We start from the raw sequence: 21,366 nt of genomic DNA, 5'->3' as shown, positions 1-21,366 counted from the left end.
AGTTAAATGTCACTTCGAAATAAAGCTTGAAAAAAGTAAGAAATGAGATTATTTTTTCATATTTTTCAGAGAATAACTGACAACGTACGTAATTGGGGTATATCGTGATATATATCGTTATCGTGATATAAAATTATCCATATCGTGATATAAGATATTTTCCATATCGCCCAGCACTAGTCTAAAGTCTCCCACAGTAAACACAAATCTATCCCTCGGCTTCCTTTTTTTACACTTATGATGGCTTGTAAATTACTAACATACTCTTTTAGTGTTATTGTATGAGATTAGTGTGAAGTAGTTTACAAAAAGACCTCAAACCCAGCAAAAATGAGCAGACTGACACTCACACTGAGCAGGCCTCCCTGGCTTCTGGTGTGGCCAAACACCTTCTCAACAGCGGCGTCTTGCAGTGGGTAGGCATGCTGGCCAGAAAACTTGTCTCCGCTGGTTGGATGGAGCGAGCTGAGGCGTTTGGCCTGCAGCAGCATGTCCGAGAACAGGAAGAACATCCTGGGCTTAGCCTCTGTGCCTTTTGGAGGGACAATCTTTAGCCAGCCCTCACGGATGTACCATCGACCTTTGAAAATGAAAATAAAAAAAAAAACATTTAGGGAATAAGCCAGCTTGTGACTTTAACAAACCTCTTTGTGGTTTATTTGGCCCTCGTGTTTCTTTCTGAAGGGAATTTCTTCCCTGAAAACCACCAAGAAGGCTCTGCTGCACAGTTTCTTATCAACTGTTTTATTCAGCGACGCAATGCAATTTTTACCCCGATTGTGATGTTTGCCTGACATACACAGCAAGTTGCTACCTAGTTTTTCTTAAGCCATTCCTTCATCTTCAAATGTTGATCTGAAGTTGGATCACAAAGAGAAGCCCATACATTGTTCTCTTCAGCTCCTTGAGGAACCCCAAAACATTTCCAGGACACAAAGGATATATAAGCTTTTCAGTGAGTATACACATACATATAAATATATACAAATACAAAATAATACGGCATGTATCACCAGCAGATTGAGAAAAAGGCCAATATCAAGAAATCCTACCAGTGGCTGGAGAATGCTGGACTGAAGGACAGCACAGAGCCTCTAATAATGGCAGCACTAGAGCAATAAAGACTGAGGTCTACCACACCAGACAGGACCCAAGGTGCAGGATGTGCAAAAATGCCCCAGAGGCAGGCAAAGCTTACATGGAAAGGTGACTCCAACAGATTCCAGAACAACCTCAAAGATCACCGTCCTAAAAACAGCTACGACACTGCAGATCCTCAAGTGAAACTATCCATGTGGAAGAATATGTGTATATGTACACACATACATATACACAGAGAATAGTGTGCTGTGACACTCCATCAGAGCCCTTCTTCCTGTTTGTACCACTTTTAAACTGGGTCATGCTTGGACCTTGAGCTTATCACTCAAATTGTTCCACAGCTTCACGCTACATACACAGATGCAAACTGTTTTTAGTTTCATATGGACACTATGGTTACTATTTTTTTCCAATCTGAAAAAGTAGTACATACTACATTCCTTTATCTAATGAGTTTGATGATAGTAGACCATGTTGAGTTCTTGTGTTTTAAATTAAACTGTAAAAGATGACAGCTATGATTTGTTTCTAATTAAGCTAATAATTGTTAGGAAACGACCTTTTGGAGAACCCTAGACAGAATCGGAAGCTGACTAATAGGTTTGTAAGTAGTAGTTCCATCAGCATTTCCAGATTTTAAAAATGTATTTTTTTTAAATGAATACAGTACCAAAATCATAGATGTTGTTAGAGAAAATGAGTATTGAGTCCTGTCCATCTTAAGGAAATTTGTTTCAGAGCAAGGTGACCCCACTAAATCTACTTGGTTTTGCTCAACCTCCTGACGTGACATTCTATGTTCCTGAAGCCAGTTTTAGCAACCGAAGATTGGTACATCAAGGCCTCCACATCCAACTATCACCCAATTCACACTGCACTGGTTGCTTTCTGCAGGTAGTGGGTCCACAGGAGGATAGCTTGTTTGGGCTGTGCCTGGCCAGACCAAATGAGTAAAGGCCTCGCCCCCAGGCCTGGTTCCAGAACAAAGCCCCAGTATATCTTCAGGCAAAATACTGTGGTCCCTCGGCCTTGTGGTCATCATCAGGGTTGTTGAATTGCACTTTGTCTGGCCTCTCACCCAGAACCACTTTGCAATGGGACCCTACTAGCAGCAACATACATTCTGGGGTCCTTGGGACACTCAAACACATGTACCATGAAAAAGTGGTGATTTATTTCTCCCAAAGAACCAAACTTCTCACCTATCCCTAAATTATTTGACCATTTGGAAGGAACTTAAAGTAGAGTTACTGCTCCTTCACACTGAAAAAAAAAAACAAAAACAAAAACAGTCAAAGTGGTTTGGGCATCTGGTAAAAATGCCTTCTGGATGCTTTCCATAGGATATTATTCAGACATGTCCGACTGGCGGCAGACCTAGGACTAAGGACAGAAGAGATTATGTCTCACAGTTGGTCTGGAAATGCCTTGAAGTCTCTTTGGATGAACATGAGGAGTTAGCTTGGAGGAGAGAGGTCTGGATAGCTCTACTTTAGCTGTTTTTCCAGCAACCCAGTCTCAGTTAGGTGGCAAAAGAAGAACGAATGGATTGAATTTAATTTGTTAATCATTTTCAACATCTCTGATTGGTCAATTGTTCTGATCTCAAAATAGTTGAGAATACATCTGAGATCACATTTCTATTGGACATTATGGAGAAATTTTATGACTAGATCTTTAAAATAAAATAAAATAAAATGTTGGCAACTTATTCAGAATCTGAAACGATATCTTCACCAACTTATATTTGCTCTTGTTAGACTGTTCATTAGAGTCCAGATTGTCAAACTAATTCCTTTAGCTTTAGAAACATGTCAAACTTAAGTTCAAATTTAATTTAAGTTTTAGAAATGCAATTCCTTCACTACTTGATTTGTAAGGCGTTTAGGTAGTTTCAAACTTCTTTAGAAGTTTTGAAAAAGATTTTAGGACCAAAAAAAATTAACTCAACAAATAAACAATGGAAAAATACAAAATATTTTATTGTGTATCATATAAAAGCCACTTGAATTCTTTCAATCAATACTTTGTGTTTACTTCAGCTAATCCCATTTTGTACTTGAAATCATTAATTGTATAAACTTAACCATTTTCAGCCAAGTAGGTCAACAAAAACATCAATCTTTTTAAACTGTAATAGTTTCCCTTCAAACTCAAGTTACTTACAGACATTTAAATGTGAATTAAATGAGAATTTCACCAAAGTTCTAGATTCAGTCGATGCATTCAGCATTAATACAAACATATCAAACTAAAATCTCAGTTGATATACCAAAGCAAGGTTTACCTACATGAATCTGTCAGGGTAAAAACAGAAATATTTGCCTCTGCTTGTAACCAAAAAAAAAAAACTGCAGAGAACAAAAATAATGAGACTTACAAAGCCATACTGACGTAAAAATAGAAATTAATGCTGTGTGAAAATAAGAAAAAATACAAAGTACTGTGTATGAACCAGCAGGAGGTACAGTAGGGATGTTAGGGAGTGGCTGCTGAAGAAAGCTCATTTCTTTCACCATGACTGGCAGCAGGATAGTGATAGCTAATAAGCAGGAAGCTGACATTTGGATAGATAAGATGAAAATTTATCCTGGGTCCAGAGTCATTTCTGTTATTGGCCCTGCCAGAAGCCTGTGATTGTAGTTAACCTGAGTGACTGGAGCTGTGCCTCTGGGCTTAGTGGGGACATTTTCAGCGGCAGACAAGCACACTGAGATTAAGTGGTGGGGCCAAGCAGGTGTCAGATTGCTTTTAAAATGCCAAGAGTCTCAAATGGAAAAACAGTCAAGAGACATGCTGTGACTTTTCAGGTGTTGTGTGGAGATTAGAGCGGTGGATGTGATTGTTCTGATAAATATGTTTATATCAGCATTACATAAAACAAACTCTAGCGCCTTAGTTAACCTACTTGCGATATATTTAATAAATACCAAAATTTATTTTTGTTTTGATTCCGTAAAAATAAAGTGGTTAACGCAAATAAAAGCTTTTCAATTAAAGACTACCACGAATTATCTAGAACATAGGTTCCCATCCAGATGGCGTCTTTCTCAGGGAGGGCCTCGCATATTTCAGCAAAACGATCACATAAATCGCATCTGCATCCATAACAAGAGCATGGCTTCATAGTAGAAGAGTCCAGGTGCTGAACTGACCTTCCTGCAGTCCAGACCTCTCACCTATCGAAAATATTTGACGCACAACGAAACAAAAATCCAGTAAAGAAAACCAAGAACTGTTAAATAGTTACCTGGCGATCAGACAAGAACTTCAGCAACTGGTCTCCTCAGTTCCTAGACATTTACAGTTTAAAAAAGACTAATAGTCCGGGTTTCCCCCAGTGCATTATAAGCCTGGTGGGCTGCCAGGCTAAGCTCCACTTGTTTATTATAAATACGCCATTTTATACAGGTTTTTTTTCCACCTGCACCCCAACTCTAATGAGCCCTGAGGCCGAGCCACCTTCAGCTACCTGGAGTTAGCAATAAACATCGGGTTTAACCAAAAATGGTTAGTCAAGCTAAAATTCAGCGGGTGGCTTTACAAGACCGAATACAGTAAGCATGCTTTATACTTGTAGAAAATATTAATATGACACATGCTAATTTATCCTTGTTTAACAGTAAAATGATGCTATTAAGTTCAGCATAAGATGCTTTGTTTTGTTGTTCCATGTAGTGATCCAACATGCAGCCTGTGCCACAGAAAGCACAGTACAGTACAGCATCTCTCTGTTTTTCAGAGTTGTCTGTTGTTATTCACTGGCCTTGATGTGAGACGTGTGTTGGTGCTTTGTTTGCACTTTTTCATTTATGTTAATTTAATTTATTTGTAAATGTGACTTAAATTAGGATTCAAATTAGGTGCAAACAATTTGTTTTTATTTTAATTGTATTTTTGTTTAAAAAGAGTATTTCAAAAGTGCCTTTTTGTAAAACTGTAGTTGTGTAAATATTTGGCTCAAATATCTTACAATATCACATAATAAATAGCCATATTTTCAACTTTCTTGTCAACTTTAATCATTTTTCTTACTAAATCACTGTTGGCCAACGATCGGCCGGCGATCGGCCACATTTTCTGGGGTAAACTCTGATAGTGGTAAACACTGTCCCATGCACACTTTTTTAGATGTATTGTAGCCATTAAATTCAAAATTACATTATTTTTTTCCTAAATATGGTACATTTTCCTAGTTTACACATTTGATGTTTTGCTTGTTCCTTTGTGAATAAAATATGCAAATCGTTGCATTCTGTTTTTTACATTTTACACAGTTTTGACCCAACTTGTCAAAACTGGGGTTGTATAATCCCTCCAATGGTTCCGGGTCTGCCCCAGGGCCACCACCTCCAGGAGGTGGGATCAAGGAGAGGAACATCCTTATCAGATGTCCAAACCACTGGAAATGACTCATTTTGGTATGGGCAGGAGCAGATCTACTTCTAGCTCCTCTCAGATGTTGATCAAGTTAATTTTGATTGCTTGTATACAGGATCTAGTGAGGGTTGGAGTTTGACGTACTGGTAAATTGAGAGTTCAAAGGCAAATCTTGTCCACTTCCGGCGTCTTTCTTCCAGAATGTTTTTTTTAACTACTTCAGTGACCTGGCAAAAGTAATAGACTTGCTTTCCCATGAATTCTTATATTCTGCCTCCTTAAAGGTGGATATGGTGACTGGATCAAAGAAAGAAAGAAAAAAAATCCTTCAACAGTTCCTTCCACAGCCTAACTAAATGCCCCACTCCAATCATAGCCAATTTATTGTTTACACAATAAATTGAATGGCAAAAACACAAAAGCTGAGAAATATGATCATTCTTTAGAGGGATTGATCTTATTTGGATAGAATTTGGTCCACATTCAGACCAGTGATGGGTCTATAAAAAATTTAATTTGCAAGTAGCTGACATGTCTAGAACAAGCAATCATGAATAGATCAAGTGTTATCAGTCAGTCAAAAGAATGAGTGAAGGTCAGCAGACACAGAGGATGACTCATAGATGCATTCAACATCATTACCAGAAATTAATAGTTTGTTAGGGATCACGCTGTGGGTTTGCACAATACTGGTTAGTCGGATGTCACAGTGGATGGATTTTTGAACAAATGGATACATGAGTGTGCCCACACATGTCGTGAAGATTCTGGTCAGACAAACCACAGCAAATGAAGATTGGCACATTGTATGATAAGTATTATAGAACTCTATGATGTCTAGGCCTGTCGAAATAAACGATAAATCAATTAATCGCATGATAAATTAAATTGGGTTCTGAGTGTTTACAAACAAACGTCCAACAAGCCATGGAGCGACTTTTTGAAAATTGTCGTCTATTTTTGTGTGCAGAACTTGTGAAACTGCTGAGAACATTGAACCTGCTTTGGCCGTTTTGGCAGCTGTCCCCATGTTCATGATTTAAACTGCTGGAGTACACTTTAGAAATTAAGATAAGGCAGATTTGGACCAGGGTTTTGATAAATATTATTTAATATTTGTGTTGTTTTTAGATCTGGACATGTTTTCTGTCAGAGCGCTCCGATTTAAGAGCTCTAGCATTCTTGAAACAGATTTGAGACACCGACAAAAAATCAAGACAGGTTTGAGACACCTGCAACAAAATCAAGATAGGTTTGAGATGTTCACAACAACTCCCTTTTGGGGGGGAAAAAGTGGCAGAAACCTTTTGAACATGTTAAAAATTCAAGTGACAAGACTGCGACTCACAAGGAAATTGAAAGCCTTGGCGAATGTCTTGAGACATTCTAGAGACTCCCTTGTGAATGATGGGTAAGTAGCTATTCACTAGTCTCCATCCGCCAGGTCAGATACTACCTTAAGCAGTGAAAACAGTGGGGGGTACCTTGTCTTGCTCAAGGACACTTTGGAAGACTGAAGGGGCAGGGGATCAAAAACCAGATTCTCCAACTGGAAGATGACTTCCTTAGCCCTGGGCCAGAACCAATCGGCCAAAAAGAAGAAGAGATGTAGACTTTCTGAGACTGTTGCAGGAATTCTGCTCATACAGTATCTTTGTCTTTCCTTGAGTTTTTACAAATATTACTTTCCTATAGAAACTGGAGGGCTGTGTGCTGTATCCACATTTGGGCTTTGGTGTCTCACCATTGCCCCCTTCCTGTCCTACAGAGCTACTTAATATGTTAGAGGGGCTTCAGCGCTTCAGATCTGAAAAAGGCAGAGCTTTTCTTTTCTCCACATTAGAGGTGGTAATGGTGGGAAGGAAGGAGAATGGGTCGGCGTGAGGTTGCTGAATGGAAAGTGCCGCAGCAGCTCTGAAGTTTGCCTGGTGGGACTTGAGCTTTATTGGCTAAAAAGGGGAGCCTGTGGACTTGTGAGGGCTTGAGAACTTGGATGAGAAAGCTTTTGAAACTTAGCACATTGGCATTAGAGAGATGAGCTGCTATTCATCTTTCACTCTCAGCCTACAGAAATACATCCGCACACACACACATAAAACAAGCTTGCATATACAAGAAAACAAACACATTCAGTATCATGCACACAAAAATTTACTCAACACACACATACAAACACAGATTCACTGGCTTCCTTTTTATCTTCTGGCCTGCAAGATGAAGCTGGACTTTAATTGGTCCTTGGGGAGATTGGCAGGGCGAGCAGTGCAGCAATGAGGTCAGATTCTCCAGAGACAAACAAAAAGGAGGGGGAGTGGCAGGAAGAAAGGAGCCACTGTTCCACCAAGTACAAAAGAAACACAACAGAGGAGGAGAAATAAATGAATAAAAGAAAAGGCAGGTAGAAGGAACCAGCAAATTCACTCATGAACTTTAAATCTCAGAAAACTGTTGGTGAGATATGCAAGATACGTGAGGTTTCTGCAGAAAGTTTAATATTTTCCAGTGAATAAAGCAAAACAGACGCAGTCAAATTTGTTGGAACTCTTTCAAAATAATAATTTAAAAAAACAATTATCTCTGAAATAACTTGAAACAGACAAGTTTAATGGCATGCCTTGTTTATTCCATTTTTAACACAAGTCAAACTGCTTCTGATTGTTCATTCAGTTGAAAGTTTCATACGATTAGACAAAAACCAACAGGTAATTTGGCCCACTCTGACAAAGCAAGTTTCTCCAGCTGTCTCAGATCTGAAGGGTGGCATCTTCACACTCCAATTATCCAATTTTTCCATAAATGTTCAATATAGTTAAGATCTGGGCTCATGAAGAGTCCATCCATCCACCCATCTATCCATTTTCTGGTGCCTATCCCCAGCAGTCACTGTGCGAGAGGCGGGGGACACCCTGGACAGGTCTCCTGTCCATCACAGGGACACATAGAGACAAACGAGACAAACAACCAGACCCTCTCACTCACACCTAGGGACAATTTTAGAGTCACCAATGAACCTAACATGCATGTTTTTGGTCTGTGGGAGGAAACTGGAGTACCTGGAGTAAACCCACATGTGTACAGGGAGAACATGCAAACTCCCTCATGAAGAGTCATTTAAGATTAGTCCAGTGTTTCTTTGTTAACTATTCTCAAATGTTTTTAGCTGTACAGTGGAGATCAACGTCAACGAACAACTGACAATTTCCTAAATGTCACGTTCACTGCTCAGTCCCATTTAGAATTTATCCCAACAGAAGTAGAAGAAAAGTATTTTAAGCATGATTCATGAGTTACTTTTATTCAGAAGCACAGTATCCATGTCTCCATCAATTATGTGTTGATGGAGCTCTGACATCTCGTTATACAGCCTCCTCTTCCAGGAGGACTCCAAGGCCAGGCCAGCCAAGAGACAGTGTCTCCAGTGTGTCCTGGTCTTCCTCGGGTTGTCCTCCCAGTTGGATATGCCTGGAACACCTCCCTAGGAAGGTGTTTACGGGGCATTCTTACCAGATGCCAAAACCACCTTAACTGGGTACTCTTGATGTGGAGGAGCAGCGACTCTACTCCCTCCCAAATAACAAAACTTTTCACCCTATCTCTAAGGGAGAACTCGGCTACTATTCGCAGTCTTGTTCTTCCAGTCACTATCCAAAGTTCATGACCACAGGTGAGGGTAGGAACGCAGACCTATCAGTAAACAGAGAGTTTTACCTTGCAGCTCAGCTCCCTCTTCACCACAACAGACTGGTACAGAGTAGGCAATACTGTGAAAGCCAGACCGATCCATCTGTGAGTCTCACGCTCCATTTTTCCCTCACTCGTGAACAAGACGCCGAGATACTTGAACTCCTCCACGTGAGGCAGCATCTCACTCCCAACCCGAAGAGAGCAGTACACTTTTTTCCAACTGAGGACCATGACCTCAGTTTAAAAGATGCTGATTTTCACACTGGGCTGCGAACCGCTCCAGTAAGTGATGGAGATCACGGCACAATGATGCCAACAAGATCACATCATCTGCAAAAAACAGAAAAGGAATCTTGAGGCCACCAAACCAGACCCTTTTCTACCCCTGGCTGGATTAAGGCAGGACGAAACCTGCATTGTTCCTTTGGTAGGCTAGGGTCGGAGCACCAAGGCTCCCACCTTCGGCTGCTGCCCATAGCATTTTTGCCCTCAACTAGTATGGATCCTCCTGCAGGTGGTGGGCCCACAGGACTATTGAAAATATTAAAAATCAACTGTGATATTAATTAAGGTTAAACACTTAGTTTGAAATATGACTACATTGCAAAGATTAATAGTCTCTTTTTAGGGGGAACCAACAAATCTATCTGTACTATTTTAGCATATCTTTGTACAACAAATCATTTTTTTCAACAATTTTTTCTTTGTTTATTTTATCCCATACTAAAGGCATGAAGATATACATTAGACAATAGCTTTTAACTGAATCGCTTTTCAAGAGAAATTAAGAATTGTTTCAAGAGCTGTAAGGGGAACAACAACAACTGTATCTGCATTTATCCTTTCAGAATATCTCTGAATATATCTGTGTCTTGCTTTTCCCCACCTCCTTTGCATGTCTCAAAGGACTCTGAGCAACAGATACAGAGAAAGGTACCAAAAAGACGGAGGCAATTCATAAAGCGGATGAAAGGAATATGGAACCGGGGACTAACCTGCAGCCAACACCTTCGTCTTTCGCCCTTTCAGCATTTTCTGTACTCTGCAAAGCTGCAGGTGGTTCTCATGCCGCTGAGTATTGTCCTGGATACGCTGGGACACCTCACATACTGCAGCTGCAGCCCCTACAGTTGACACACAAACATCTTTTAGACATTCAGTAATATATTCCATAGACTTCATGTAAATAAAAATGAACTGAGTATTACTGTAAACACTAATGGAAAAAAACCCCACAAAAATCTTAATAAAGACCTATTTATGGTTTTTCTTTCCACTGATTGGTACTTTGCAGATACACATGTTGTTCTGGATGATTGTCAAATTATCTTTCTGTCAAATTGTACCCCCACTTTTTACCTAGTGGTCATCATTTCATACCCAGCCATTACCATTTTGTCCCCTTTAAGCATTCACAGGCACCAGCTCCAATCATCTAAGTAATTGTTCAGTAAAACACGTGTATCCAGCACAGACTCTCCACAGCGCAGGTGTATTAAAGCAGAAGTTGCTTGTGTGAAATACAAACAAAGCACAACCTAACCTGTTGTGTTTTTAGGCAAACATTATAAATAAGAAAATTTAGGAAATTAAGGGAGAATTTTAATAGAACTGCTCTTTTAATTTTCTTTTATCTTGAGATCCAAGGTTATTTGGACAATATATGGATCCACAGCCCCAAATGTCTATGTATAACCACATCAATGACGATGATGAAGCTTCTCCAAATCTGGTTGCCTTCATTCAAAAAGGTACTGTAGTGGAATAAATCATCAGCATTGTGGTGGCGGTAATGTACAGCTTCAGTTTCTTGCCAACTGCCATTAAAATCCACAAGAAGAAGAACTTTTTCAGTTAGCGCTTCAGAATCTACCAGTTTAAAAATGGATCCGTTTGTCTTATTTAGAGGGAATCGACGCATTTCACTGAGAGCTGATGATCTTACCGTCAACAAGATTTATTTCATATTCCAAGGAAGTCAATAAATCAAGACATTACTGCCACCTACTGGTGACTGAACAAGTTCTGTGCCGGGAGTTCAGGTCTTCATTTCCGGTTCCTCCATAAAGTCCCGTTGAATTAACAACAACATAAAAGCTCGTCTTTGGTTTAACCATTGCAGTTAAAAAAAAAAAAGTACCCCTTTTTTATTTTTGTAATTGCTGTTTTTCTAATTTTGTTATAAAAAACGAAAAAACAAAAAAAAACACATGCTTGTTTTGTTTTTGCAATTTTATTTTGAAATGAAAAAACCAAAGAACGAACCGTACATGGATTTGGTAAAAACGTTTTAATAATTAAGAGTTCAGAATTCAGTTTGGAGAACAGGAGTTACACATGACCTGAGTGCCATCTGTTCAAGGCAGTCGGTCTACGTTCCACACTCACCTACAGTCATGAACTTTGGAAAGGGACCAAAAGAACAAGGCAACAGGAAATTAATTTATTTTTTTTTCCACAACGTAGCTGGGCTCTCCCTTAGAGATGGAGTGAGATGTTCGGTTAGGGACTCAGAGTAGACCTGCTGCTCTTCCACATGGAGAGGAGCCAGTTCAGGTGGTTCTGGCATCTGGTAAGGATCCTCCCTGGACGCCTCCCTAGGGAGGTGGCCTAGTCCACACATAGCCAGATCTTTATAAAACCAAATATCTCCACCACATTGTTTGAAGAAATGATACTAACCACACTGGATCGGTTTTAAAAAAAGTGTTCATCCACATGAACTCGCTGAATTTCACCACTGAGCGTTGTTTTAAACATGCCAAACCTATAGGGGACGTGTTTAAACCATCATTTATGATCGCTGATCCAAAACCGGTGACGTTGAATGGCGGCGTCATTGTGCCTCCGTATCAGGAGGGATAGCTGGTGTAAAACCGCTGCCCTCCAAGGCTCCTTTCTCCTTTGCAATTCAACGTATTGTAGCAGTTGGGTTTGTAAAAACAAACAGTCAAAAAGCATCTCAATCGAGGCAAAAATCAGCCCCTCGTTGATAGCAGACATCTTCCCTTTACTGCATGGTCACACAATAACAATCGTTCCACATGTGACGCCAGTGCCGCATTACTTGTCGCAGACTCTAACGCGCGGACATTTAAATCTCCGGTTAACAATGTCCGCACGCAAACACAAAAACTGAATTTGCAAATCTTCACTTTGGCCGGAGTTTTCATTATCAATCATTTTTAGTGCTGTTAAATGGAGGTTACGTGTAGATGAAAGACAAAATCACATAAAAAACTATTGGATATACCAGATACCCGGCTACATGTGGACTAGGCCTGAGAGGAGACCACAGGGAAGACACAGGACACACTGGAGAGACTGCTGCACATGCACGATCTCGAAAGCTTCTCTACTCTTTGTTCTAACTTCAACAACAGTTTCAGCTTCATCAGCATACTTCAGTAAGGTCCTTCAGGACTCATTTTTACACAAAATGCAATTATTGCTTATAGAGTTGCATGCATTTAATCTTAATTTCCTTTTTGTCTGCAGGAAAAATCCACAATGACAAGTTTTAGTTCACAGTGCTAGCATCTTCTCAATGTATAAATGACAAACAACTTAACTTTCATCTTTCTTGTACAAAGTTTTGAAACCTTTCCCCTTAAAACAAACTCAACATAAAAATAGACACAATCATTGAATGTGTGCAGCTAAATAATGAGAATGAATGTTATCTTATTAACACTTCTAAAAAAAAAAACATTCTAATTTAAAGCACAAGCTTTTCTTGTTTAATTTCATCGGCAACTTGTCTACACTAAAATAACCACAGTCTAATTAGCGCACGTAACTATACAACAATTAAATCATAAACCATAGCAAACATCCATCCCTTTCTCCTTTGTTGTAAGTGAATATTTTACTTTGCATTCTTTAGAAAATCAACTCCTAATTCTTTGGCCGACTTCTTGCCTGGAGCTTTAATAATACAGCCGGCCTAATAGATATTCTAAAGACATTTCACTTTGTTCTTATTTTATTTGCTCTTTCTTCTCATCGTGTTTGACCACACCACAAGGACTGCTGACTTTCACAGTTAAAATTCTGACAGTGTAGCTTCCAGTCGGGTCAAACTTGGTTACCATTAGAGCAAAATGAGGCGTTAAGAGAGCCACATAAAAACTATGCCTGTGAAAACTCCTGAAGCTCCACAATTACAGCAATTAAATCCAGCTTCAAAGCACAATGAGAGAGGAGGCAATGCTTGAGGGAAAACAAAGACAAAGAAAAGCAAACTGACACAAAACAAACAACAAAGCCTCTTGTGATTCTCTCTGCTAGTTTGCTTAATCAGATACGGTATAATTTCTTTTTAAATAATTCCCTTTATAGTACAACCTGGTTGACTATAGGAAATCCTGCTATATATACAACAAAAAGCAGTGAAGTTTTAAAAAGAATCTCTAATGAGATGAGGAACGAAGAAGCATCTTACAGTTTTAATTTCTAAGCAGAGTCAGCACACCAGCAATGAGATTTTAATTGATACACATAAATAATTCCTTGTGTGCATTTGCACTTGACTCAGATTTTCTGTTTGACAACTGAAATGAGTCATTATGAAGATTTGTGTTGATGCTGAGAGTTTTATTTATTAATATAGACCCTGCTTAAAACCTTCTGATCCGCTCCCAATTAATTATGTCAAAATCCACATCAAACTAGAACTTACATGTATACTGAGCCTCCTCTTCCTTTCATTTCCTCACAAGTCAAATGCTACTTTAACCACTACAACAAATGAGGAATGAAACAGGAAAGGAGTTTTTTTTTTCTTAGATCCTAAAATAAAGATAACACGGCCTGTCTTTTGAGATGACAGAGCCTGACGTTGTGTAAATTTTAACTTATTATTACGGCTTCTCTTCTGGGCCCGTGGAAGGAGAAATGTTTTGTAACCTTCTCCTTACTGATTCCTTGTAACAACTAGAAGATTGAGCAGACAAGTGAAAAGCTAAAATGAGCAAAACTGATATTTCTTGGGAGGTTAGTTGTGGGTCTTAAACTGTATTTGTCTCTATATAAATGATATTAGGAAGGTACAGAAAAAAAATTTAATCAGTCAGACAGGAAGACACTTACTGGAAAGCTGCTCAAACTCTGGGCTCTCTGGACTTGTGTTACCAGCCAGATCTTGTAGAAAATGCTCATACCTGAGAAAAACAACAAAAATAAAAGGGTTTTATTTATTTTTTTGTGTGTGTGGACGCACATGTTTATAGTGTTTGGGCGGAAACAAAGACAAGTAGGGATTAAACTACAACTTTAACATAACCTTATCATATTTGGACATTCTATGGTAACTTTGCACGTGTCAGACCCTCCAGGATTTCGCGATGTTGCGATCGCAACTATCAAGCAAAATCAAGCAAACCCCGCGAAATCGCAACTTTATGCAACTTTGCCCAAAACACCGCAACTTTAAGCCAATATTTACTGTTTCTGAAGTGATTCACCACCGTTTCTGCAGTCTAGTCTCTTCTTTGTGGGTTTGAGTAGTGTGGAATCCAAAATAACCCCAAATAACTCAGGAAGAAGACACGTGACGTCATTTCCTATTAACATCAGAATGCCGGGAGCGTGCAGGAGCAGCGACCGAAGCCAAAATGTGCGCTAATGCTTCACATTTGCCCACAAAGATTTCAGCAAAACACCGCAGTGAAGTTAGTTTGAAGTTGGATGTTGGATATTTGCGCTCCGCGGAGTTAGCGGCGTCTAGCTCACGGCTGACCCGAAACAGGAACGCTAATAGTCGCAGATAGCTGGTGCCTATCTTCAGCAGTCATTTTGCAGGAGTGGGGTCACCCTGGACAGGTTGCCAGTCCATCACAGGGTGACATAGAGACAACTTCAAGGTATTCACTTCTGTCCAAGGATCAACAGCAGGTACAAAACACACTGAAGACATTTCAGACCCACAGCTGCAGTCATCTGCCAAGGACACAAGACCAGAAGCTTACCTCATCAGTCCTGTGAAGCAGGTCTACATCAAGCTATTCTTAGGAGTTCCACCCAGAACAGGCCAAGGACAACCTTCAACACTCAACTAACTCCAACCTAGAACCATGGACTCCATTAAACAATAACAACTAGCTCACACACAATCAGGCCTGTCCTTCCGTGGTTTGTGTCCTAAGTAACAGAATTTTATGAATACTATGGAGTTGATAACATCAGACCTATCAGTATAACAAAACTTCTTTATTTTGATTTTTTTTAACTAAATAGTCAGCTTCCATCTTCTCGCCCCATTTCAATGGTCTAAACAGAGTAATTTCTACAAATTTGGGTTATCTGAACGTCATTTCCTTGATCCACATTTTGATACTAGTCTCCAACAGCAACCCAGTCAGATACCATCTGAAGGCCAGTTTAGAATCACCAAATAACGTGAATGCACAGGTAGCACAAACTTCCCACGCAAAGCCCCGAGCCTGAACTCATGCCAAGTGTCACACCACCATGCAGCCTCGTTGTCCCATTACAGCCTCTGAAGTCCAAGTTTTGAAGGGCATCAGTTTCCTCAAAAATCTAAACTTTGTTTTGCACGGATAATGTGACTCAGACATGCATTGATTTTCACCATGTCTGTCTCTGCCTTGTAGACCTCTCTCCCAGTGTCTTCTCAGCACTTGTGTTAGAGACACAGCGGTGCCACCGACAGAAGCTGCTATTGAGTGCAGACTTCTGCACTGTCTGTGGACTATTTGGTGGCACGAGAAGAACTGACAAAGGTTGCAAAATATTCAAATATTGCTTGTATGTTGTGTTTAAAAAAACTGAAACGTGTAAAGACTTGAAGTTGGACTGATTTTTTATGTTTTGACAGATTTTTGAGCATCTTGTGGAGGAAACAATGGGTAAATATCTGAATTAATACAATACAACAAGATTGTTGAGAATATAGTTGGAAAAAGTAAGAATACTCTCTTTAAATTGTAAAGCTTTTCATATAGAACAAAATAAAACACATTAGAAATTATATAGATACAACATCAGTTAAATAAAAACACATTATAGAGTTTGTTTTTTTTACAGCAAACAAAAAAGTAGTCCAACCAATCAGTCTACAGCTTGCAAATACAAGTCTGTGCACACCAGCAGTGTCCTAACAATCCTCCACACGTAGATGGACAAAACCATGCAGAAAACTTTGGCAGATAGGCCATGGCTAAGCTCCTGAACGATCCCTGAAAGATTACACTAGCTAATTAGTTCCAGGAACATGACAGTCTTTATGTACTGCTGTTTATTTTGTGTCTTCTTTCACAAAATAACAGGACTGATAAACTTCCTGCTGGATCTTCATCTAAACAAACTCCTATGATTTAATGAATGTAGAGTATTTTTTTTGTGTGAGCTGTATGGGACTTGCAACGAGGAGGTTACAATAATTATAAATGGACGTGCTGACAGCGACAGTGAGAACTCTGGTCAAATGTTCACAGATGTGGATAAAGATTTTTGCACCCTTTCATTAAAGACAGCCAGAAAGATCACTGAACTAACTTGAAACTGACAAAAGTAATACAAAGAAACAGAATACTAAAAATCAACTGATGAAAATAAGTCATTGCTTTTGATTTTTTTGGTCAGAATTATTTTAACAAACTAATGAAACTGGTCTTGAAAATAGTATGACTCTAGAACAGAAACTAATTTGTCCGTACGGACATGTTAAACTATGGTGTGTCCTATAATCAACTTAACACTTGTTTTCAATCTTGTAATCACCAATTACCCCTAACACACATTTAAGAGCCTTTTTTCTGCATATTGATACCTTCCCAAAGGTTTTCATGCAAAGAAGTATTATGTGTACATGTCCTTAGCCAAAGTATACAGTATAATGTTCAAGTTATAAGACAAATGTCCAATAAACAACTCCACTACACCAAACAAAAATATTCCTGAACATTTCTTGTTGTGAGCTACTGAATCGATCAAACAAGGTCTTTACTATAGAAACACTACTGTTGCTATTTACAAAAGGATAAAGTGTTTTGGTTTGAATATAATAATAACTATAATGACACTGATGTGACTGCCTGACCAGGGATCAAACCCAGACACAACTCACTAGAAACGACTTATCTATGCAAGTTCTCCTGGTTTTCTTTTAAATGTCAAAGTTCCAGCTCCTATTCTTCACCAAACCTGGGATTGGCAAAAGCGACCCAAAAGAAAACCTCAAAGTTATTTTAGAAACACTTCCATCCTGTCATCAAAAGTCTCCAGAAATACCAGAAAAGGTTGCTAGTTGGGGTTGGAAATCTCACTAAATATAGTAACCAAGTCTCTAGGCTGGCCACACTTGCACCCGGACCTATCGGGACCTTCTCATTTTTACAGATGACAGAAACCAATTGAGGCGACAGATAACTTTAATCCCTGTGGACTTAATGGAAGACGAGGAGGAAACCAAACCCTAAAAAGCTAGAGTGGAATTTGCCAACTTGAATATTGACAAGCGACAAAGCTTCTGGGAGAATGTGCTTTGAACAGAGGGGACAAAACTGGAGCTTTTTGGCACCAAGTCCCATTAGCCCTGTGTTCACAGACTCTAAAACTAAAACACACAAAAACAGGAAGATTGTACCTAAAGTGAAAAATGGAGGAGAGGCTGCTTTGCTGCATCTGACGCAGGAAATAATGACATTGAAAGACTATCCAGGCATTCTGGAGAAAAATGTGCTCCAGGATAATGAGCCAAAACACCCAAGAATGGCTCAGTACTAAACCTTCTGAGCCCCGATCTACATTCTGTGGAACATCTGTGGAAGGAGCTCAAACATCTGGAGAAGGAACCCATCAAACCTGAGACAGATGGAGAAGTCTCTGAGGGAGTTACAGAAAACACTTGATTGCAGAGATCATAAGATATTAGGATAAGAGCACCAACCTTTCTGTCAAGGCCAATTTGATTAATCTGTTTTTTAAATAATACTATTGAACCAAACTTTAAAATCAATAACTGATTTTCATTATTATTTTTGTCAGTTTCATGTTATTTCAGTAACCTTTGTATTGTTTTCTTTTTTAAACAAAAGGATACCAACAAATTTGTCCGTGTTTGTATCGTGTTGTTGTACAGCCAACTATAGTTGTTGTTTAGCATAGTTTTTTTAGTTGATAATTCACTGGAAATTAAACAAAAACCAAAACAAACTAATGTTTAACCTCTTTATTCAAGAGACTCTTCTTGTCTCATCTTTTTATAATAAATACATTACATGCATCATTAGCATTGTCTGCCTTGTTCTTATTAGGGAGAGGAAATAAAAAAATCTATTTAAAGCAGCTGTTTAACAATAAGGAAACACTAATGAGCATTGTTATGGCACAACTCACATAATATTAATGAAACCTCTTTCTGCTGTGCAGTTCTAATCATTTACAGCAAAGCAAAGAAACAATAACAAAATATAAAATACAGTTCGGATTATGGTTTTTATAATCTGATCATTCTTATAATCCATTATTCTTGCTAAAACGTGGATCAAATTTTTACTTCATATAAATTTAGTCATAAAATTGCTGCAGTCAAATGAAAAGAATGCTATTAAGACAAGATATTGAAAATTTAACAGTAAGTACAGTAAGTACATTACAAAAAAACAGTGTTTCCATTATTTTAGTCTTTCAAACTGTAACATTTTTTTTTATTTATTTATCCCAGAACATTAACCTATCAAAAAGGCTGAGATTTCAGGGAAAACTAACAGCATGTTCTAATGTTCCATGGATGTAGTGTTTCCTGCCCATCACACACAGCAGGGGTTCCCCCAGAAAAGAGGCTAAGCCCGGTGGTAGGTGGCCAATCGCCGGCCGATCGCTGGCGACTACAAGTTACTCAACTTCAGAAGCTTAAAAATGATTAAATAACAAAATTGGAAAGCAAGCAATCCTCCACCGCCCAACAATAGGATGTGAGAAGTGCTGGACATTCAGTCAAAAACAGCCAATCACATCCAAACTTTAAAAACAGGAAGAAAAAGATGATGGAGAATACACGAGCCGAAACTGAACGTCTCATTTGTGACACAATAAAGTACTGTTGACGTTGAGTTGTGTCAGTTCAAGCCTGACTTCAGACACAGGTAGATTATACAGTCTTTTAAAAGCAGTCCTATTTCTCATGTTTTTTATGCTGGTAAATTGAATAGAAGTCCAGTTGTTTTTGTTTTTTTTTTAACCTTTTTTTGAATGTATCATTCATCCATCCATTTTCTTTACCTGCTTCTCCATTCCGGGTTGCGGGGAGCTGGTGCCTATCCCTAGCAGTCACTGTCCGAGAGGCGGGGGACACCCTGGACAGGTCTGAATGTATCGTGTTTTTTATTATTTTAATAAAACACTGTTCTGGTATGGACTATAGAGCTGCTTTTTTCCTAAAGAGGAGCTAAAGAGGAAATGGGAACCAAAGAACAACTGAAATAGGCTCTAATGAAGGCCTGTAAAACCATTGTCAGTGGGTTTTACAGTTATCACAAGCAAAACAATTTGCAACTAGATATTTAAAGTAGTTCATTTTAACCCATTTTAACTTCTCTTTCTGTTCCAGTACTTTTGCTCATCTAAAAATTTGCCAGTCCATTACAAATAATGATTTTTTTTCTAAATTGTGTATCTGATCCAGATGTAAACACCTGAAAGTTAAAGCTGAAATGTTCCTCTTTTGTCTTATTTTGTCAAAAACCAAATGTTTTGACTCTACTGTAAAAGGGAAGGATTTCACCTCACTGTTCCAAAACAAATTAGAGGGCTGAGGTTCTTTGTTTTTCTAGGTTCAACCTGAAACATTTTGACCAAAAAATGAAGAACAGTTTTTATGAAGCTGCTGAAGATCTGAATTTCAAATTTTACCTTGAGATCTGATAAACACAGCCAAGCATGGTGTGTATAGGGCACAGATACACACTTCTTAATGCTGAACGCATAAATAACCCTAAGGCAGAGACCTCGTCACCTGTAGAGCTGTAGTGTCTTTACACAAGGCATGCTTTCTTTCTGCCATAAGCTGAGTAATTTACTTGTTATACTAAATAACAGCTAGATTTATCTCAAGGCCATCAATTGCTGCCATTCTTAACAGCTTTCCCTCTATCATCTTACAACAGAGCCAATAAAAGCAGAGAGGGCTGCAATTTACTGCCACAATCATCTGGAGACCACATAACTGTCATAATGGTGACCTCAGTGGGGAAGACACTAATGACTACTTCAGCCAGCTCGAGCAAATGCCACTTAATAAAGGCAAGGATTTTATCCTTCCCCCGGCAGCAACATAAGTGTCCTCATTGCAGACCCTGCTTCCCATCAGTCATAGCTGAATGCTGATAAGTGACAATTTCCTGCCGTTTCCACCAAGATAAAGTATCAGACATGGATGATTATCCAGTTACAACAGTAAAACTACTCAATCATACATTTATATAGAATAAAAAACAATGATAATGATGGGAAGGTTATAGAAAAAGTTAGGGTGAGAAAGCACTGAGCTGGAGACTGAATAATGTATGAAAAACAAAAAAAAACAGTAAGGACTGTTCAGTGAGCAGCGGAGAGTACACAGATCTCTGTGGTTAGCTGTTTTATAATTATAAAATAAATGTTTGATGAAAGGGGCAAACCGGTATAAATACAGATGAAGGCAAATTTGTTTGTACCCTCTTGTTAAAGAAAGAAAATTAAATTTGGTTCAACAGAATTGATTAAATAATAACAATAATTAAACTGTCCTTGATGGGAAAAAAAGGATGGTACCCTTAACTTCATATTTTGTTGCACAACCATTAAAAGCAAAACCTGCAAATAAATAATTTCTGTAACTCTAAGACACCTCTGCACATTTCAACAGCCAGATGTTCAACAGGATTTAGATCAGGGCTCAGAAGACCACTTCAGAATAGTTGAATGTAGTGCTGGGCGATATGGAACAAATCCTACATCACGATATGGATAATTTTATATCACGATAACGATATATATCACGATATACCCCAATTACGTACGTTGTCAGTTATTCTCTGACAAATATAAAAAAATAATCTAATTTCTTACTTTTTTCAAGCTTTATTTCGAAGTGACATTTAACTGAACTTTCACAAATGAGATCTGCTGCATTTTAGTGCAGCAATATATATGTACCTGTTAGACGTAACAGTATCAAATGACAACAGACTCCATTAT

At 38.7% G+C, this 21,366-nt stretch overlaps 1 protein-coding gene across 3 annotated transcripts in view; it reads right to left on the bottom strand.

Annotated features, from left to right (window-relative positions):
• Positions 1 to 21,366, bottom strand: part of arhgef39 (Rho guanine nucleotide exchange factor (GEF) 39) — a 41,573-nt gene that overhangs the window by 11,468 nt on the left and 8,739 nt on the right. For 2 of the 3 annotated variants that reach the window (XM_017426293.3, XM_017426294.3), the window contains exons 6-8: positions 14,257 to 14,327; positions 10,161 to 10,289; positions 351 to 580 (exon numbers count right to left, since the gene is read on the bottom strand). In XM_017426293.3, the coding sequence (XP_017281782.1) occupies positions 351 to 580; positions 10,161 to 10,289; positions 14,257 to 14,327 (430 nt within the window). The remainder of the gene's footprint in view (positions 1 to 350; positions 581 to 10,160; positions 10,290 to 14,256; positions 14,328 to 21,366) is intronic. The other variant, XM_037981072.1, reaches the window with a different exon arrangement.

The sequence above is a fragment of the Kryptolebias marmoratus genome, linkage group LG1 (genome assembly GCF_001649575.2).
Source record: "Kryptolebias marmoratus isolate JLee-2015 linkage group LG1, ASM164957v2, whole genome shotgun sequence".
NCBI lineage: Eukaryota > Metazoa > Chordata > Actinopteri > Cyprinodontiformes > Rivulidae > Kryptolebias > Kryptolebias marmoratus.
The sequence above is the reverse complement of the archived record's forward strand: the minus strand, read 5'-3'. Positions and strand labels throughout refer to the sequence as shown.